Below are 22,526 nucleotides of genomic sequence, written 5' to 3' on the forward strand. Positions count from 1 at the left end.
ATACGACTTTTTATTATCCATATTGTGAAGGATTTCTGTTACATATTTTATTAAACACAATATGAGGTGTATTCTTATAGAATACTGTTTGTGTGAGAAGAGTGTTTATATTAGATTTCTCCATTCATGCTCCTGAGGCTACTCCTGACCATAGCTTTCTTTTCGGCATCTCCCGTTAGGGGTCGCCACAGCGGATCCTCCGCACGTTTGATTTGGCACATGTTTTACGCTGGATGCCCTTCCTAACGCAACCCTCCCCAATTTATCCGGGCTTGGGACCGGCACTAAGAGTGGCTGGGGATGGTTCCCTGACCGGGAATCGAACCTGGGTCAGATGGGAGCGCTGCATCTTAACCACTAGACCACCAGGGGACCCGGCTACTCCTGACCATAATGGTTCCTAATGAGATTCATTCTTAGATGTCATTCTGTGCTGCTGGATGCACTTTACACAAAAATCTCTTACTGTGTATAGATACAGTGAATTTATAGAACCATAGAACCAACGAAATCACCACAAACACTAAGAATCTGAAGAAAAATATATTTATTTAGACCTGTTAGTGGAAATTGGTCCTTAAAGTATGAGGTTCTTCTGAAAGGACCATTCTGAAATAAAGACAAAACAAACAAACAAACAAACAAACAAACAAACAAAAAGTCAAATTCTAGAGTTAAGATAATTCCATAGAGATAAGATACATAAAATGGGAGTGTGTGTGTATATATATATATATATATATAGTAGATTTCAATACACAAATGTGAGATGACATCAGAATAAGATGGAATATCTGATCTGTAGAAAAATTCCAAATTCTCTCTCCACCCTAGAGAAATATATTTAATACTCCGAATTGATATAAATGTTTGGAATAAATCACAGATAATATTGCTTGCATTAACATATCTGAATTAATCCAAACAATATCTTGCAAATCAATTTTCTTCAATCTGCGAGCTGGGTGGTAAGTATAGGATCGACTTCTCCAAAATATATTCTTCTCTATTTCACACTGATATAAAACCTATTAAACGTGTGGATGGATTCCTTAGAGGAATGGGGGCAGACAGAGATTTAGAAGTTGATTTTTAAACCTGTGCTGTTTATATGCATCAATCTATAAAAATACCTACACAAAAGAAATGACAGGGCATAATATATCACAAACTCTTTCCATAACTGAAGATCACGTGTGTAATGAGAAGTGACCATAATGATGATGATGATGAATATGCAGGTTTTCTTCATTTCCAAATATAATTCTCCCATGAATGACTAACAGACTTCCATCTCTAAAGTGATGGGGAGAAATCCTAACCCAAAGAGAATGGTATTACCGCTGTTGCCAGATTGACCATTTACACCCATCTATTTTACTTGCATTAAATTACACAGGAACAAAGTATAAGAAAATTCCCATAATATTCGTGTTATGTCTTAAAAGTACCCGCTGTCCCAGTTCATAGTGAATTTAAGATCACTTCAATAATGATTTATGTGAAGATGCGCGCTCCAATCTGGCAACCTTGCACTTCCATCTCTCTTCACACCCCGCACACACACACCGCATTTACAAGCATTTTCAGTTCCAGCCCTGACCGAGGAGGAGCAGGTCTGCCTCGGGATCGTCCACAGTCCTAATTTCCTTCTTGTTTTTCTAGGGTTAAAATGGGAATTTGTGGTTTTGCGCTTTGTTTAATGATCACTACATGTTTGTGGAAGGGTGAGTAATAAAACGCATGTTTAGATTATATATTAACAATAGATCTTTAAGTGCAACATGTTTATTAACAGTACATAATTGTATTATAATACAACTTGTCTATTAATGGATGAAGGAGTCTTTAGCTCAGAACTGCGTATTTTTGATTTCTGCAATCATTCATGCAGAGGTTTTCTTATCTTTCTTTCATTTTACAAAGCACTAAACCAAAAAATACATAAATCACTGTTCCTGCTTTAGCTTTGAGTCTAATTTGTTCATTATTGAAGATGTGATATGGCTGTAGTACAGACTCGCTGTTTCATTAAGCTTCAGGCCACTTACTGTAGAGAGAAGCACTTAAGGCTGATTGCATTGTTTCTGCATTAACTTCAGATGGTAAATTCAGTGATTTTATTATTATTATTATTATTATTATTATTATTATTATTATTATTATTATTATTCAGCAGGAGATGCATGTCATAAGTGTTGTCACTAGTGTATGAACTGTATATATGCCTTATATAGAAATTTGCAGATGTATTTTATCTAGTCAACAGCAAAAGTCTTCATCTTTAAAAAGGAAAGTAAATAATTATTTTTAGGACTTCAAAATAATATCAAGTTTATCATTAAAAAATGTGTGCAAAACTAACAAGCAAAAGTAACAGACAAGTCTCAAAGATTTTTGTTGGGAACCTAAAAAACCAAAAAGCTTGTATTCTCTATTATATTTCATTTATAAATATGCACTAACTATTGCACTTGACTGTACATGCGTATGAAAATCATAAATCAGTTTAATAAGGTAAAGATAGAATATAAATTAGTATATTCTGTCCTGATTTAATTATGGCTGACAAAATTATCTTTAGCATGTCTTTGGCATTTCAAACTGCTTTGTTGTAATATCAGTGCATCTGAGCTTGACATGTTAAAGTTAGGGATGTATGTTGATTTTTAAGTTTTAAAAGTTGAAAAAGAGCAAAATTTCATCTTTGTTAAATATATAATCGCCTGAAAATAAAAGAGAACGAGACTTTTAGTTCCATGCTCAAATATAGCCATTATGTTCCTCCTTTTTGCCCTCTGCAGTTTCAGTGCTTTGGAAACAAATCTTTCCTCTCATTACCTTATTGGTAATTGTGTTTCTCCTCAGTGGAAGATTTTGTTTTAGGTCTTTAATCAGAGCATCTATTTATTTTTTTCCACAGAGGAGATCAGGGATGGAACTCCATTCCATTTTTGTTCATCTGACTAACCTTAAATTTAATTTGCAATTACAGCTGATGTTTGTGTCCGTATACGGAGCATGTGCTTCTCTCAGTGCATCACATCTATCTTACCATCTCACTCTCTCTCTCTCTCTCTCTCTCTCTCTCTCTCTCTCTCTCTCTCTCTCTCTCTCTCTCTCTCTCTCTCTCTCTCTCTCTCTCGCACGATTTCTTACTCTGGATGACTCACAAAGGCATAATACATAAAAAAAAAAAGGCTGATCTAATCTAACCAAAGGTTGGGTCTGACAGTTGATTATGAATGGTTAAACTCTTCTGGGATTATTTCCTTCCACAATGCAGGCCTTCATCTCTCCTGCCTTTTGATTGCAAACGTTCCCTTGCGTAAAAGAACTCATGAGAACCACATGGCCTCTTGAACTTTTGGTAAAAAAAAGTGTATTTGATTACAGGTACATTTAGAGGAGAATAACAGGTTTTTGCAGTGTAATGTTAATGACTGTCAGTGCATCACACGATATTTGAGAACCCCTAAAGGGTTTTTGTTATGATTTAACATTTCAATAAGTAAGAAATCAAACATTCGAGGTGTGCTGTTATAGAAAAACCTTCAACGATGGTAGAATGTGGTTTAACACGAGGCAGTACCTAAAAAATGCATCAATAAAAAAGTGGTTTATTCTGCCTAGACCACAGCAGTTTGCCAAAAATATATTATTGGACAATATGAATTTTTATAAATTTAACAATTTTATTTATCTTTTTTCTTCCCCATTGATAATAAAATATATATTTTATATTTAAATTTATATTACTGCCACGTTTTAAGTAGATGCCCAGGGGGCTACTTACAGATGCATTTTGAAGCTTTTATCAAGAATCCCATCAGTGTTAAAATTCTTTTAAAAGGGAATACATATAAAAGAAATTGAAGAAGATTTGTATTTTGTTATGAATTGTACTATTTTGGAGACTCCTTTTGCAAATGGTAACTAAACATCTTTAAACAGAAAATTCACAATATTGAAGGTTATTTGTCGGAATTGACCCTACAAAAATGATAACACAAACGAATGAACAGATTAATTAATGAAAAAATATATATTTATACATTAAAAGTTAAACAGAAATCCTTGCTTAAACTACAGGATTGTTTCCCAGTCAACTACAGAGAAGAAAAATGTTTATCAAATTGTGCCGTTTGAATATTGACTGAGTCAGAAATGTGGGACGGTGTGGATCTGAAATACATATATATATATATATATATGTACAGCTGTGTGTATGTATGTGTGTGAATTAAGAATGTAAGTATTTAGATTTTTATATGTTTATTATGTATGTGTTGTTTTTTCAGGTTATGTGATATTTTTTTGTATTGTTTGGTGAAGCTAAGTTGACAATAAAAGTAACAAACTAACTAAAAGATTAAACAATCCAAATACATTGTTCATCAATAGAATGTGCTATGAAAGATTTAAAAAGTGGAGTGGGATGTTTTACTGCATGTGTTTTAGTAAGTTTCATTTGTTTCCTCCAAGAGCGATACAGCTAGAAACTCTGAAAACTGAGCAGAAAGTCACTGATGAGAGTCTCAAATCGATAGACGTATACAACCAAACGAGCTGCTCAAGCTGTTCGAGTTGATTTGCAAGCACTTCTTATTTGCTGAAGACTTCCTGCCCAGATTGCTTCTAAAGGTTGAAAGGTTGAAAAAGTGCTGGAAGAAAAGTGCGCCTTCGCCCAGTTCGCTGATTAACTCTGTCATCCTCAACAGCGTCCATTCAGGGAGAGCATCAGAGGAGGCTGTATCGAGATCTCATGAAAGATTACAACCCTCTCGAGAGACCTGTGTTTAATGACACCCAGTCGCTCACTGTCAACTTCAGCTTCAGCTTGATGCAGGTTATGGATGTGGTAAGAGCAGCTGAAAGAGATTTTGTGAAATTGTGCAAGAGAAAGTAAAAGCCTATAAGTTGTACATAACGTAAAGCTCTATTGTTCTTGTGTTCATACATCAACATATGTGAATTGGGTTTGACATTCTGTTCAAGAATTTCTAAGGCATTAAAGTTACTCAGCTACTACTCAGTAACTATACTAACAAAGGAATGGTTTGGAACTTCATTATGAACCGACTAATAGTTGCTGAGTCATATATCAATTGGAAAGCTATTTCCTTTAAATTTATTTAGATTCAATGCTAATCAGATCAGTTGCCCTGAGATGAACATATCTCCAACTACACGTTCGTTCAGACAAACCCCAAGCTAGATAGCTAAGAATAGACCAAATATTACGCTAGGTAAATTAGTAGCTAGGATTGCTAGCAAATGGTAGCCCTTAGAATTGAGTGTTATTGTGTGACTAAGCGATATCTACAGAAGGAGAATTTTTATGCCTTCAGAAATAATAGCTTGATTATATACAAACAGCGTAAACTGAACAATAACCTGACATTAAATAAACTAGAGGATTTTGAACCTGATTTCTTTTTCTTTGTGCAATTTTAATGTATTATTATTTTGTAGCTTATAGTATACAACTAATTGTCTTGACAACTAACACTTGAATGAGTGTTGTTTGACAAGTTAACAGGTTCAGCGGCTGTAAATGAGAAAAACATTTGAGCAAATTCAGACTGATGAAGATTGGGTGATCGGGTGACAGTCTGCTAGGGTTTTATATGGGTTATATAAGGGGTGTTTGGGACGAGGTTTATGAGGGTGTTGCTTTTTAACAGTTGTACCATTTTACTGTAACATTGTACTGATCGTGGACTGAATTTTAAGATCATGGCTATTACACCGCAGGCTTATCATGTGCCCAGATGCAGTGAAACCATCAGTACATTTACAGTTTAAAAATAACCTTGTCTGATTGTTTAACTGATAGGAAGCCTGATGGACTGCACAGCTCTTGTCCTAACCATTAAAGAGCCATCTACTGTAGAGATTCTTATCTGAACAAGTTCGTTTAAAAATGCTTATTATAAACGTGTGCTCTTTAATATATTGAATTGTTTTTGTGCTAATGTTTTGCTTGTTTTAGTCATTTATTATTTGAATCATGATTTTATGCCTCTGTCCATGTATGCAGGATGAGAAGAATCAAGTTCTCACAACGAACATTTGGCTACAGCTGGTGAGGCGAACTTTTTCCACCACCCTGTGTATGGAGGACAATGATGACTTTGTTAACAATATTTAAAGTTAAAACTTTTTTGGGCTATTTATTAGGCAGTCCTGAATGGGGGCTTTAGACTAAAGGAAAAATATTTTATAGAAAAAAAGGAAAGAAATAAATATAAATATGAGGGGAGAGAAAAATAAAAAAATCACAAAATATTAACAGATAAAAGCAGAATATGTGCAGGAGAAAAAAAAGGAAAAGGAAACAATGCATGTAGGATGAACATTCTGGAGAATAAAAGAAAAAAAATTAAAAAAAATAAAATAATGTTTTTTTTATGTGTACTAGCATGTCTGAAAATCTGAAAGTTTGTGTATTTAATCTTTAGTTTACTGGAATTTTTTTAACAATAAATCGTAAAATTTGCCCCAAAGATGGAACTAAACACTAAAGAAATACAAATATAGACACAGATTGGTGTTGCACTATAATTTGTTTAGTTTAGAAAGCTTGCCAGGACAGTTATCCAATGGGATGCAAAGATGTTTGTACACATTTATATTTAAAACGAATTATAAATTTAAGTAATATGTGGATTAGATAGCTGAGGCATTCTTATGTCTGGGTTTTTTACAGTTTTTTCCATTTTCTACTGGAAGTAAAAGATTCAAGCAAAGATCAGGTTTATGCCACTGCAGCTGAATTGAAATCTAAAATTCATTTTTGAATGTAACACAGAGTAATTTCATTAATATTTGTAAAGCACAATCCAGAGCTAGGTGTGCAGGACATGGAGGTTAATAACCACCCAAAGCAAGCTCATGGATTATCCTGCTTATCTTTTTTATTATGGTCAATTGCCAGCACTGAAAAGTTAAATCTGTTGTAGATGTTCGCAGTGCAAAGCTGACTGAATGCATTTAAAAAAAATAGTAATTTTTTTTCTTAGTTATTTTATACAGTATATACGGGTAATTAGTTAAAGAATTCTGCTTGGTGTAAATCTGATATACTGTTCTTTCTTATTACTGCAGATGGCTGTGCCTGTGCATTACCTTTTTTTTTCAATTAACTAAGCACTCTATATATTTATAGTCAACATGTCCAATACATTTCATTACAAATAAAAAAAGAGGCCTATAAAATAAAAAAAAAAAGCTGCTATTACATATTCCCTCTAGCTGTTTTCTTCCCCACCATGAGACAGTATAATGTACACTATGTTCCCCATCCATCAACTTGAAGTGTTTTAAGTCCCCTGTGTGAAAAACAATCCGGACTTGTAGATGGCTTTGACCTTTTTCCAGAGCACAGGGTGTAATTTTCTGCCTGTGCTTCTATAATTGCACTTGGACATGCATGTTCCAAAAATTTATCTGCATGCTTTTAAAACCATCACATGCATCTTCCTTAAGGGACGTTATAATTCAGTTTAGATGCTAATCAGTGTGCTTAATGGATTTGCTCGATATGTTTATAGTAAATTTACACAAACTCCTTGCTTTAGTTGATGTTCCTGCTCTTTTGCTCTGATTGAAACTGGATACATGATGCATGTGAAGAGTAAAACACATGATAAAATGTTGTGCAGTTATAAGAAATTATAAGCTACTGTTTCCAACACAAAATGGCTCAGAAATGTTTTATTTCTCTTACAGAATATATAGAATTTTTTTAATTACATACCTGTCATACTAATTCCTACATAATTCATTAATAGTTACATTGAATGGTCACTAAATATGTTCACAAAAGGAAAGTGGGTTCCTGATTTTTACTTGTAATTTACTTTATTTGAAATATGTTTTTCATTCTTATAATTTTTAATTATTTGATTTTTTTTTATTATTTACCTATTTTGCTGTTTTATTTTTGTTTACTTTTTGCTTTTTTTCCCCATCACACATTATTATAATAATAATAATTATTATTATTTGTTGTTGGTTTTTTATCTTTGCTGACAACGTTTTATTATTATTATTATTATTATTATTATTATTATTATTATTATTATTATTATTTGCCCTTGTAGTCTTTTTTATCTTCTTTTTGTGTCCTTTCTTTATGTCTCTTGTATTTAACATCACACTGCATTTTAAATAAAATATAAAAGATGCTACAAAAATGAAAAAAAAAAAATGTACGTTTATTATCGTGCCATTATCCTACATTAATATGATTTCCACTTCTTTAACCTATTCCGTATGTTTCAGCATTTGTCGTATGGTTGTTCCATCATTCTCTTACAGTACTGGTTTGATCATTACCTTAAATGGAATGTCTCGGAATATCCCGGTGTGACGAGCGTCCGATTTCCTGATAGCCAGATTTGGAAGCCTGACATCTTGCTATATAACAGGTCTGTAAAACATGGCAATCTTTGCAATCCCGGATGTCTCGACCTTTATCCTTGCCTGTCTATCTGAAAGAGATTAATAGTGTTTGACTGGAGGCCGACCACACAGAATGGTGTCAGGGTTTACAAAAAAAGCTGGGAAACGAGCTGGAAAGAAGTGCAAGGACACCAAGTCTCTGCTCTGTGGTGAAGAAAACAAGATTTAGCCTCATTTATCAAAGTCTTTTGAAAAGAATCTTCCCCAGCTCAGCTGATTATGTTTTATTGTATTTCTGTGAACCGTGTGGAAATGAGTTTTTTAAGGATGAACTTGCCTTCACCTTGTCTTCTACGCTGAAGTCAGCAATTAATAAACCTGAGAGTAACTGCAATGCCCAAGGTAAAAGCATAAATAATAGGATCACAGCTTTCACTGAATACAGTAGATGTTAGTAAGTTTTTTTTAATTCACAATAGTCATGTTTTTGCTCTTAACTCCACATCATTTGGGGTGACAGACCATATTATGGTCTAAATGTCACCAAATGTCAAGGTGTTCTAGTTGCAACAACTGCAAAATATCAAAAGGGTAAAGTGTAATATATTATAGAGTCCAGTGCAAAAGTTTGCATCTCGTATGATGAATAAAACAGGAAAAAAAAACTATTATTAAATTATAACTTCCCTGCAAGCGTATATAAGAATCTCGGATATGTGAAACATTCTTGAATTTCCCTGACCTTCTTCGTTTATACTTACAAAAATCTCTGATACTAGTTTGTTGAAGTGAAGTTTATTCTTCTACCATTTACAACTTTAAAATAAATTAAACTTTACAATGAGACATGGTGAGAATGCAAAAATGAGCTAATCGAGGGATAAACACAGAACAGGTGCACACATTAGACAACAGACCAATGTCAACAAGAGCAATGTGAACAAAAGCACATGCCTAAACCCTAGATTAGCCTCCTATTTAATATCACATATACAGCAGTTACTGCTAATACACGAGTTGCTTATTGTAAATGTTCTCAATTTGTCTTCTTGTACTAATAATACACGCTTTGTGCATTTCACAGTGCCGATGAGAGATTTGATGCCACCTTTCACACCAACGTGCTAGTTAGCTCCAATGGTGCCTGCCAATACTTACCACCAGGTACTACATTGAATTTTACTTATTCAGCAGTTTTACAATACAGAGACTTGCGAAGTGTGCGAAATTCAATTGCAAGGTTAGTGTGAACTCATGAACGAAAGGTTTGGGGATTTTGATGAGTTGTGGTCTTAGCAGGATGGATCAGCATTGATCTGTCACACAACTCTGCAGGTCCCTGATGATGGAGCATGCTCTTAATAAATCACTCGATCTGAGTGCTTTGTTCACTTACACTGAGTTTTACTCAGCTATTTTAAAGATAAATCAATGCACATGAGAGTAAATGTTACAGAAATGTGTTATTTCTTTAATGATGTGATAGTAAATTACCTTTATATGTGTGCATGTGCTTTTCAGAGTTCCCTGCTACAAGACAGAAATATGTTGGAGTCTAAGCAAAGTGGGATTTATGTGTGTTTTTCAACATCATTAAACTGATTTTATGGCTATTTCTGGCCTGGTTTAATAAGTACAGTGGAACCCGGTTATGTCGATGTCCTAGGGGGTCGCCAAAAAGCATCGAGGTAACCGATGATCGAGATAAACGAAAATCTAAATGGCGGCAGTATATTAACGTGCTTGAAATTTCTTTATGTACATGATGTGCGTTAATAAATGAGAATGTGCATGCATGTGTTTTTGAAGGGTTTTTTTTACACAACAGCGTTGCCGCGATTTGTTTGATGAAGGCATGTTATAAAAATACATACAGTACATGTTTATCTGTCATGAATCCCCCTGCTACGCCCCCTTCGGCCCCCTTCAGCGTGTCAGGTGTTTTCTCGGCCGCTTTCTCTGAAGCTCCCTGCTTTAATCGCGCACATATGGTGCTCGTTTAGCATCATCACCAGCTCCTATTTAAACTTCCACACTCTCACTGTCCGTTATTGTTGGTATTTGTTGGTTCACGGTGGTCGTTGTTATCGCTCATGTGTATCCCGGTACGTGTCTTCAAACCGGCACTCTCTCAACGGCTGCGCTTTTCTTCCCAAGGCGCACCGCGGACCGCCCCCACCCCCCGATCCTGCCGGTGTTCATTCTATGCTTTTGCTCATCCACGTTCCGCTCTCGCCTCCCGTTCATCGCATAACATTGAACAACAAAAGGCATATGTGCAGTAACTAACAGCAGAGATTCACCAGTATACAACACAACACCTGTAGCAGCTGTAAGGTTTGATTTTTCCGCCACTTTCGCGAGTTCTTCTGCGGCTGCACCGCGATAACCGACGTTAAATGGCAAATTTTTCCCCCCTTGTGCTCGAGATATCAGGGTTCGGCGACATAAAAAAAGTTGACATAACCGATAAAAAAAAATGCTTAGAAAAAGCGAGAATTTGGCGGTTCCACTTCAAAAACGTCGACTTAATAGGGTTGTCGAGGTAACCGAGGGCGAGATAACCGGGTTCCACTGTAATTGTGATAGTTCTCCTCTGTGTAAATATTCTGCGTTTGTGTGAATTGAATCATCATTGATTTTTGCCCTCCTGATTAAGCTCATCCTATGTTATACAGGATATGAAATCAAAAGATAACTGCAATTGCAGCTGCATTATTAAAAGTCCAATGTCCTTTCAAGCCAACTCATCTTAATGTTGTAAAGAGTGGAGCTCATTTCAGGGCCGGAAATAAATGTCATTATTTTATGATTTGTAATAACAATTTTTTTTAAAAATGTATACACAGCAGTGGTGGGCCATGCATTTGGTACCTGGGCCTTCAGTGGGGATTTACCCAACTTAATCCACCTCTTAATACCACCACTATCACGTCGCAATTATAGAAACCATCAATCTTATACAAAAATGCAATATAACAATGCCTGGCATTACAAAGAGAGGCATTTCACATATGGAGGGTGAAAACCATTTTACTAAAGCAAGCTCCAAACCTTTACACTACAAATGCATCTGTGCCACCTACATCATCTGGAGCAGTTCAAAATCAATATTCATCTAACAACAAGGCAAAAACATAAAAATGTAAATAAAATACAACCTACTCACCAGAGATGCATACTCATAATTTGCAGCGCTCCTTAGAGGCTGTAAGCCAGTGGTACCGCTCGTATTCACTGTTCTGGAAGTGGCGAACAAACACTTTCTCGGCCTGAGACACACTAGCTACCTTTGGGTTGGCTGACCTCTCCTCACGATGTCTAGCTTTTTGTGAAAATTTATTTTTAAGTATGTCCGAGACCAAATTGATTTCTCTTTCTCCGTAGGCATAAAACAAAGTCTAACTCAGGTGTGCAGAGCTACACACGTGTTTGCCAGTCGAACTTGGCTGTAACAGTTTCCCTCTGACTAACCAATCAGAGGATGAAAAAATGCTGACGCTATTCTGGGCCAGCTAGCTGCCCTGTGAGGCGAATCTGAAATCTGATTGGTTAAAGAAACAGAGCTATTTCTTGAGGAGACTACGATAAAAAGGTCACCAGTACATACTTTGAAGGCCCTGGGAAGATTAGATTGACATGGAAGCACATAGAGGCTGAAATCTGATTGGACAAAAAATCGAACATCCACATACACGTCTGGAAGCAGTGCAGCCAAATGAAACGCTACGAAATGAAGAGAATAAAATGCTGGGAATAAATAATAAAATTTCCTGGAACAAATATTTAGTTTGTAAATGTAGGTCAGTGCTTCTGATACTGTTTAGGCAAGCAGAGAAGCCTTTGCTGGCCCTGACTGCCTGCCACTGATACACAGAAAATACAAAGTTTTTTTACATACAGTATACAGAGCAATACTTAACTGGTTGCATTATTCTGGGGCCAGCTTGCTTTTCTCACAGAAATTGTTAAATTATGTTGCCTTTTCTTAATTGAAATTATTTTTTTCTAAAGCTACCTTGCTCCATGTTTGCAGGTATCTTTAAGAGCACATGCCACATTGATGTACGGTGGTTTCCCTTCGATGTTCAACGTTGTGACCTGAAGTTTGGATCATGGACATATGGCGGCTGGTCTCTGGACCTGCAGATGATTGAGGCTGACATCACAGGATATATAGCTAATGGAGAATGGGACCTTGTTGGTAGGTTTCAAATCTGTATTAGTAAAAATAAAGGATCACAAAAAATAGTACACCCCTTACATTTTAGCAATTTTTTACCATTTTATTTTATGTTCTTGAGAGACAATACTATAGAAATAAAACTTGGATTTATTTAAAGGTAGCCAGTGTGCAGCTTGTATAGCAGTATAGATTTATTGTCCTCTGAAAATAACTCAACATACAGCCATTATTGTCTAAATAACTGGCAACAAAAGTGAGTACACCCTAAAAATGTCAATGGTGTGAGCACCATTGTTATCTATTACTGCCTCAATTCCTCTTGGGCATGGAATTCAGCAGAGCTGCATATGTTGATGGGATCCTCTTCCACTCCTCCATAATGACATCACAGAGCTGCTGGATGTTAGACACGATGTTTCTCCACCTTCTGCTTGAGAATTTCCCACAGGTGCTCAAAAGGGTTCAGGTCTGGAGACATACTTGGCCACTTTATCAACTTTACCTTCAGCTTCCTCAGCAAGGCAGTTGTCGTCCTGGTGGTGTGTTTGGGTTCCTTATTATGTTGGAAAATTGCCATTCGGCCCAGTTTCTGAAGGGAGAGCATCATGGTTTGCTTCAGAATGTCACAATTAATTTTGGAATTCATGTTTCCCTCAATGAACCCCAACTCCCCAGTACCAGCAGCACTTATGCAGCTACACACCATGATGCTACCACCACCATGCTTGACTGTAGGCAAGACACAATTTTCTTGGTACTCCTTACCAGGGCGTTAAAACACATCCCATCTAAGCCAAACGAGCTTATCTTAGTCTTATAAGACCACAGTACACAGTTCCAGTAATTCATGCTCTTGGACAGGTTGTCTTCAGCAAACTGTTTGCGGGCTTGCTTGTGAGCCAGCTCTAGAAAAATCTTCCTTCTGGGATGACGGCCATGCGAACCGACTTGTTGCAATGCTGGCAGCACTCTAATGCTCTGTTTTTTGGAAGCAAGCTTCTGCACCTGACACACAGCACAAGGATTTAACTTCTTTGATCGACTCTTACAGGCCTGTTCTTGGAAAACCTCCATATGACCCTGGTCACTGCACTCTAATGAGGATGGGTTCCCCTTTTGAGTCTGGTTCCTCTCAAGGTTTCTTCCTCATAACATCTAAGGGAGTTTTTCCTTGCCACAGTCGCCACGGCTTGCTCATCAGGGACAAATTCACACCATTCACCTTAACTGTTGATTTGTGTAAAGCTGCTTTGAGACAATGTCTGTTGTGAAAAGCGCTATACAAATAAACTTGACTTGACTTGACTTGACTTGACTAACTTAGTTTGAAAATTACCGATCTTTTTATAGCCTAGGCCATCTATCTGGAGAACAACAATTCTAATTTTTAAGTCCCCAGAGAGGCGCCATGTTGAACACCCAGTGGTCAGTATGAGAGAATTGAAAAGCACCAAACTGTAATTTTTCAAATCAAATTTGTCATGAACATGATGAATAGCACATGATGCTTTGCATGGTTACACGACATACAGCTGTTATCACTTAGGGTGTACTCACTTTTGTTGCCAGCTATTTGGGCAATAATGGCTGTATGTTGAGTTGTTATTAGAGGACAGTAAATCTATACTGCTATACAAGCTGCACATTGACTATTGTAAAATATATTTAAGTTTCATTTCTATAGTATTGTCCCTTGAGAAGATACACTAAAATGGTTGCTAAAATGACAAAATGAGAGGTGTGTACTGTATATATATATATATATATATATATATATATATATATATATATATATATATATATATATAAAATTTGTTTTATTTACTTATTTATTTGGAGTCAGTACTTCCTCATTACGACCCCGATAATTCGCGGTTCGGAACTCACGTCTCGGAAAATTTGCGGGTTCTCATTTGTAACCTAACTAACAGCAAGTTAGTCCCCAGTGGGGATGGAAGGAGTCACCCGGTGAAGGGAGACTGCGCTAACAGATAGCTAACAGTCTGGCCTCCTGGTGGTGTCGAGGAGGTACACGCACAGTATAATGAGGTGTAAACCGCCCTCCCTGAAATAGGGCGCTCTGATTGTCAGGGCCGCTGCACTGCCTGTTTTTTCAAGGAGAGGACCACCCTCAAGTTGGACTTAATTTTGGGCTTCACGCTGCCCTTACTCATCCGTCTCCATGCCTTCTGCTATGTCAGCCTGCGAGCCCCACGTTAAAGATTATTCTCCTCGAAGAGTGATCTCGGGGAGTGGAGAGTGCGGATAGCCATGCTCTACTCCCAAGCAAACAACACAAAGCTCATGCGAAAGTTTGTTTGCTTCTTAGCCATTGCTTGCACGGATTCCCACACAAAGCGCTTACCTGAACAAACAGAAGCTAATGTCGCTACCTTCGCGCTCCCATTTTGTAGCTTCCTGGTTTACGCGATGTCGCCCGCCGATGACGTCACGACTGCCTATTGGCCGGATTTTACACATGATTCAGAGTGTGAACAATGTGAGGCATTCCCAAAGCATTTTCGACGCAGCTCACACCCAAATTTTTCACAAACAAATTACATAAAATCTTTTAAAACACATTATTGTATTAAAGTAACGTATTGTCTAGATGAATTCACTATGGTACCATAGGGGCTGCACGGGTGCTTAGAACGTAACCCCAGCGAGTTCCGGGGGACCACTGTATAGGTACAATTTGAGTTTTTTAATTATTAACACAAAATTTACCGTAGTGGAAAATTTTTTAGGGTCTCACTCTATGTGGGTATTTACAAAGACATGGCCAAGGCAAAGAAACGCTTCATCAGAGTATAAAGTTGATCGATCAGTTGAACTCTAAATTAAATAGTGGTAAATCCTTTCTTTAAGAAGACAAGTGGAGCCAATAAATGGCAACAAAAATCTCATCTGCCCATCATCTCCCAAAAAGCCATCTTGTTTCCCCTTAATTTGTTTCAAATCTGCAAAATAGAATATTCCTATAAAAACGTATTGTCATAATGTTGTCCAGAGGTTCCAGGACGCAGGAATGAAAGATTTTATGACTGCTGTAAAGAACCGTACCCTGATGTGACATTCACGGTGGTGATGCGAAGACGAACGCTGTACTATGGTCTAAACCTGCTCATCCCATGTGTCCTCATCTCCACACTGGCTCTACTTGTCTTTCTCCTGCCAGCGGATTCGGGCGAGAAGATCTCCCTTGGTGAGTAAAATCTCCACCATCAGCACAACCGCTCATAGCAGCAGCTTAGTGCTCCTGAAAAAACGAAAGATGTGTACATTCTTAATAGCATTGTGGCAGAAATATAATATTTTTTCACAACCAAAAGGCCATGTTAACACTAATCATTACAAAATGTCACAATGTTTTTTTATTCTACGAGTGTGAAATGTCAAGAGGGCCTAGGTTAACTTATATAAGAAACATTCATCAAAATAGAGTTGTCATGGTACAGCTCATGTACAAGTTTTTTTAGGTTTACTACAAGGGATATTAATGTATGTTTTTAGACAAGTATTGTAACGTTTATACCCTGAGTTTTGTTTATTAGCACTAATAAAAGAAGAGCAGCGCACAGCACAATAGTGCTCAAAGAAACACTCAGAAGTGGAAATTATTTTAGATTTATCAGGAATAGTATGGTTGTAAAATATTTCTAAGTTTAACCATTGAACCGCCATTTTGAATCAGCTGCTATGCCATCTTGTCTATCTGTTCTAGTATATTGTTCTCTTCTTGTGATAGGAGACTGCCCCAGTAGTGTAACGAAGATGGCTGCTGAGTGCAGAGGTTTAAGCAACATTAACATAGAGCTTACTGAAGCACATAAAATTATCTAGCTAGTTTGTCTAGCACACTTCGCTTGCTAAAAAATTTTTTTTTCATGTTTTCATAGGTTGTTAAATGCTACCGGCTCACAGAGTTTGTAGCTTGTTATCAAGTTTCTTCTGAAGCATCTAAAACTGAAGCTTGCTGATGAGTTTGGTCAGGGATGCTCATCTGTCTACACTGTATCAGACATTGCTCAGATGCAGCATTCTGGAGTCTTTTCTTTTTCAAAAATAAACTATTCGTCAATAAGTGGTTTACAGCAATCTGTGGTGGTTAAATTAAAAATCTCCTTCTACCAATTTTTTTTGTATTTTCTATGCAATTGGGAGGCAGTAGCTCAGTGGTTAAGCGCTTTCTGTATATAAAGGAACTAATCTGATAAGTGTAATTTGCTCTGAATAAGGTCATAAATGTAAATTATACTCCAAAAAGTACCATTATAGTGAACCATGTAGTCAAGTACTGTAACAAACGTACATTTTGTAAAAAGTGTAAAAAAGTGTAATTTGTTACTTTTCACCCCTCATTACTTGTAACAGTAAGAACAATACAATTGACCACTTTTAAAGCTAATGAGCCGATGAGCTTTTTGCATCTCTATAGATCCTTAAATAGTTCACTTGTTTCCATGTATTACCACTGCTCCTTTTTGCTGACGTTAGTAAAAGCTATAAACATTACAGGCGACATTTGAAACTGCCACCCAAGCAAGCACAGCACATGACAATTTATGCAGTCATCCCCACCAGCTGAGATAAATGACCAACCTTGAGATTGAGAGTCGAGTCAGACATCAGCTCTGTGATCGATGTAGGTAGAGAGCTTTGCCTGCCAAACACCTTTATTTTCGGAGTAGCTTTAGTTGGAGCCCCGATACAGCGTCCTGCAGGGCAAACTCCAGGAGACCAAGTCTGAAATCATAGTCAAGCCTAATTTATTTTTTCACTCCATCAACCCATAGATTGTATTACAGTGGTGGTCTGTCTGCCAGAAGGATGTCGTACTCAGAGCAATTCATTGGTGGAGGCTTCCAGAATCAATACAGAGGATTTCAGAGCTTTATCGTTTGAATTGAATTGCGTGTCTAGTGCAATTGGGCGCATGTCTGTCTTAAATGCATCTATGTGTAACAGTGACTTTGACTGTGAGGCCTTTTTTAATCAGTTGTGATTTCTTGTCTTTAGATATAGGCATTTGTATCTGCCATTCAGCAAATGTTAATCATTAACAGCTTTGTACATTTTTATTTTCATTTTTTTGCTTCAAAAAGTACTTCTATTGCTTTAATTTTGAGTCATTATCCTTCTTTGTTGTGAAGCACCTATCAGCCTTTTTATTGGTCTTGTAATTTGACTGATGCAAGATTATATAGTGCTATGCACTTTAGAATTCATCACTGCCGTCATGTTCTCATTCAGCTCGGTAGCATTATGAGTGAAACTAGTGATCAAAAAGGAGAACTTTGGCAAGTACTAACAGAGGACAGAGACCCATTGGGACAGGAATTATTCTTCCCTACACAATTTCTCTCTCTCTCTCTCTCTCTCTCTCTCTCTCTCTCTCTCTCTCTCTCTCTCTCTCTCTCTCATTTTCTCTCTCTCTTAGCACTTATTAGGCATTCTCTTGAATCTGCCCTGTTATATAGCTAGCTGCTTTACTTGCTTTGCTTTAGAGTGCAAAAGAAAACCATTTTAATGTATTGATTATAACAATTTATTGTCTAAGGTCATATTTTATGAAAGTAGTCATAATAAGAGTTTCCATTCCCAGGAATCACAGTTTTGCTGTCACTGACGGTCTTCATGCTCCTAGTGGCCGAGATCATGCCAGCTACATCAGACTCTGTGCCTTTAATTGGTAAGTCTAATTGAACCATGCTAATTTCAATCATGCCTTATATTAGTCTTATATAAAACAATGAAAAATAACCTGCAACTTTAGTAGGTAAATTATGTTCATTCTGGCTGTGGCGTTAAAGTAAGTAGACCTATTTTGTCATTATGGAGGATTATCATAAAAATGAAAAAATTTTCAGGAAAGATGAGTTTGTGTCTGTTTTCTTTTTTTCAAGCTCAGTATTTTGCCACTACCATGGTTATTGTCGGATTGTCTGTGATAGCCACAGTGTGGGTCCTACAGTACCACTACCATGATCCTGATGGAGGAAAAATGCCAAGATGGGTGAGCTGTTTTCTATAATAATAAAAAAATATATAATAATAATATTAATAATAATAATAATAATAATAATAATAATAATAGCCTATATAATAAAGTTTAAATAAATGATTAGCGTAAAATGAAAAAATCACAAGAAAATACTATTGAATGCTGGGGTGGTGGTAATTAATCAATCATGGAGGGCATTCCAAAAAAACCATTAAATAAAGAAATCATTTTGAACAAATATGGGAAAAATGTATTATGCAAAATTCATTATATAATGAATAAAAGAAAACACATGACCCTGAATAAATCATGTAAAAAAAAAAGTATGTTGATATCAAATAATGTCAAATAAATCAATCATTTGGGGAAATCACATATAAATAAAAAAAAAAATTATAAAAAAGATTTTGGGAAATTGAATGAATCATTTTGGAGAAAATATAAAGTAAATACAAGAATCATTTGGGAGGAGATGTGGAAAATAGTTTAAAAAAGAATGAGTAATTTTGGGAATTAAATTAAATGAAAAAAAAAAAAATCATGCAGAAATAAAATAAGTGAATCATAAGATTATTTCTGTGAAGTCTGTTTGAATGAAAAGAGAATGCTTTCCTGGTACAATTTTTCTAGACACGTGTGGTCCTGGTGAACTGGTGTGCATGGTTCTTGCGGATGAAAAGGCCAGGTGAGGAGCGAGTGCGCTCAGCGTGCCACGACAAGCGCCCACGCAGCAGCGTCTCCAGCGTGGAACCGACTAATGGAAACGTTCTCTACATGGGCTTGCGTGGTATGGAGACCCTGCCCTGTGCCACATCACCAGACTCCGGGGTATTGTGTGCCCGTCTCATGGGCACATCTGAAGAGGCTCCTTCAGTGAGCAGTGGCCAGGGAGACACAGAGCTGTCCAAGATCCTAGATGAAGTGCGCTATATTGCCAGGAGATTCCATGACCAGGACGAAGAGGATTCTTTGTGCAGCGAGTGGAAATTCGCCGCCTCGGTTATCGACCGCTTGTGTCTCATGGCCTTTTCCATGTTCACTGTCCTTTGCACCATTGGTATCCTCATGTCAGCTCCGAATTTCATCGAAGCCATTTCCAAAGACTTTTTCACTTAAACTCTTTGTGTGTGCATTTTTTTTTCTGCAGCTTTTTGGAGTTTTTGTAGGTGCTGTGGTGTAGTTCAGCCAAAATAAAATGTACACATTTGTTTATTCAATAAGTAGAGAAAATAAGTTGAGACATAACTTGTATTGTTTTTCTAAATAAGAAAATCTTTAAACCTCAAACTTGTCTTGGCTGGATAGCAGGTTTTGTGTACATTTCATTTTTTAGCTGAACTCTTGAAACTTTAAAGCAAGCACGTAATAAAAGATGGAAATAGCTTGCAGTGCTGACAGCTGTCTGGTGTTTTGTACTTAAAATACAATCAATTTCTGTTATCATTCTTGGTTTTATAGGTGAATGTGAACTAAGTGTGCATCGTATTCGTAACTATTCGTATAATCAATTTTAATCACAATTATCTTCACACAGTGGTGGTACTGCAATCTAATACACACTATTTTTTTATTTTATTTTTTATGTTTCACTTTATTTCCAAGTTTCATAGAGTGATCACTATTTCCTTGTATCTAATGAATATAATTTTGCACATTTTCATTAAACACTCCTAGAAAAACAGATAAAGGGCTTTGTTAAGCTCTAATCAGTTGAGGTCATAAGTTTGCCTGAGCCTTGCAGAATCTGTGGTATGATCAATGAAGGGAATGAAGGAGTAAATATGATTTTTAAACAAAATTATAACAATATACATTGATGTCAAAAGTATGCACACACATAAACTGGATCTCAAAATCCCATAGCCCCTTTTGAAAAGGGATCAAATATGCAGATGTTGATAATCCAAATAATGTCCATTTGTTTAAAAAGTCTAACTGCTCATGGACAAATAAGGGGCTCATAAACAACTATAACAAAACATAAGTGCAGCCACTGATCATCCAGGTAAAAAAACACTGTATTAAGAATCAAGCGTGTACATTGTTAAATGTTATTATTGTGTGTTGTGGACTATATGTAAACATGATATAAGAAATAAATTGTTCAGGGCAGAAGCAAACTGAAAACAAAATGCAATTTTTTTGAAGTGTCATAATTTTTTCTATTATTATGTTAACATTTCAACTGCAAGATTTAAGTAAACTTAAGACCTCTTGTGTAAGTCTGAGATTCCTGTTTCTTTTTTGAATTTTCTTTAAAAGTTGCATTAAGTTGCCTTTATGATATAGAGTGACAAATAAAACATATTTTTCTATACCTTAAAAAAAAATAGTGTTCATGGTCATACTTTTCTTTACCATCATGCAACTATAGTAAATATAAAAGAAAATGGCACATTGGATGTACAGAGAAATATACTACAAGTGATAGACACAATACACACAACAATCATTAACCTTTACATTAACCAACCAATGAGGGACTGAAAAAGTTTATTCAAAGAAGGTTTCTATGCAACTATGCAAATAATTATTTTATTTATTAACTATTATAAAGTTTAAAGGTGTTATTAAGTAGTGATAATAGTAACTAAATTGTTTCCACAATGTTTGTTACAAAAACAATGGAACCTAAAACTTTGTATCTGTTTATAGTGAGTTCTTCTCATCAGTTAAGTTATAGCACATATAACAGGGCTTCTTTCCCTAGCATCTGTTTTGAAGAGTTTTCTGTGTTGAAAAAGTAGTAAAGTTAAAGATTTATGTCTGGTTGGACAAATAATAAACTGGAGAATCTTTCTGTAAATACTAAATATTTATATATATTTGAATGTATCAATATTTCTTTGAATTATGGGTTATTTATTATTTACTGTGACATGATGTCAGGGATTCACCCTGCCACGCCCCCCTCTGTAGCTGTCAGGGATTCACCCTGCCACGCCCCCGTCTGTAGCTGTCAGAGATCCACCCTGCCACGCCCCCCCTCGATAGCAGTCACGCTGCTTCCCAAAATTACCGACAGCTGTGGCTCATAAAAGATCAGACTACATAAACTCACGTTCTTGAGTCACAGGCTGTCGGTCGTTATATTGTCAAGCTGGACAATCGCGTGGCTGCTCGACCGCCGGCTGTATATGCGAATTCCACTTCCGACTTGGATTACTCATTGCCGAAGGCTTTATGGATTATGCTTGGGACATTCAAACTCATAGCGGACAACGCGTATCGAGCGGATGTCTTTGTTTGTTATTTTCAACGGCTTATGAGTGTTTTTGTGTTGTACGGTTGTTAAAATAAAAGGACAATGATCGGACTATATCTGCTTCCGCGTCTGCAGCCTGACAGAACGACCGACCTATACCGAACGCGGATTCGCCATTCCGCGATTCCGACCGCAACAGATCGGCAGCTGAACCCGGCTTCGGATTTCCTCCGGAAGCTCAGTGCCGCTTCTCGCGGTTCAGATCCACAGAAGCCGGATCATGAGAGCGCGGCTGCGCCACGCCCCTCAGAGAGCGCGAGGGGATTACCGGCTCGTTACTCGGGGAAAAAAGACGAATTGGGCGGATTTCTGCAAGGCATCGGCGAGTATGTGGCTGTTAACATTTCCCGGTTTCCTTCCGAACGAGCCAAGATTGCCCTCTGTATTTCCCTCCTGTCTGGAGAAGTTCTTGCCAAAGCCAGCTCACTATGGAGCGCCAAAGGGGGCAAATTCGGCTCACTTGCCGAATTCAGCGGGCTGCTTCTGGGGAAGTTGGGGATAGAGGTGGTGGATCTCCACTACAGTCCCCTTGAGGAGGAAGGTGCTCCATTCCAAGGTTCTCAAGAGCACGCGGCTCCGTGCCGGATCTCCCATGAGCCTGCAGCTCAGCCCCAATGTATTGATGAGAGGGCTGCTTCATCTCAGGGTCTCTACCAGCG

At 37.0% G+C, this 22,526-nt stretch overlaps 2 protein-coding genes across 2 annotated transcripts in view; one reads left to right on the forward strand and one right to left on the reverse strand.

Moving 5' to 3' along the window:
• rxfp3.3a2 (relaxin family peptide receptor 3.3a2) overlaps nucleotides 1–22,526 on the reverse strand; it is a 446,825-nt gene that overhangs the window by 76,042 nt on the left and 348,257 nt on the right. The window lies entirely within an intron of this gene.
• On the forward strand, nucleotides 1,571–20,932 carry chrna7a (cholinergic receptor, nicotinic, alpha 7a (neuronal)). The gene is made up of 10 exons (XM_083558759.1): nucleotides 1,571–1,727; nucleotides 4,722–4,861; nucleotides 6,044–6,088; nucleotides 8,326–8,435; nucleotides 9,494–9,573; nucleotides 12,446–12,613; nucleotides 15,609–15,803; nucleotides 18,204–18,290; nucleotides 18,505–18,614; nucleotides 19,233–20,932. Exons 1-10 carry the CDS (start codon nucleotides 1,673–1,675, stop codon nucleotides 19,716–19,718), a joined length of 1,476 nt encoding a protein of 491 aa, XP_083414885.1. The 5' UTR covers nucleotides 1,571–1,672; the 3' UTR covers nucleotides 19,719–20,932.

This window comes from Silurus aristotelis, assembly GCF_946808225.1.
Source record: "Silurus aristotelis genome assembly, chromosome: 13".
Taxonomy (NCBI): Eukaryota; Metazoa; Chordata; class Actinopteri; order Siluriformes; family Siluridae; genus Silurus; species Silurus aristotelis.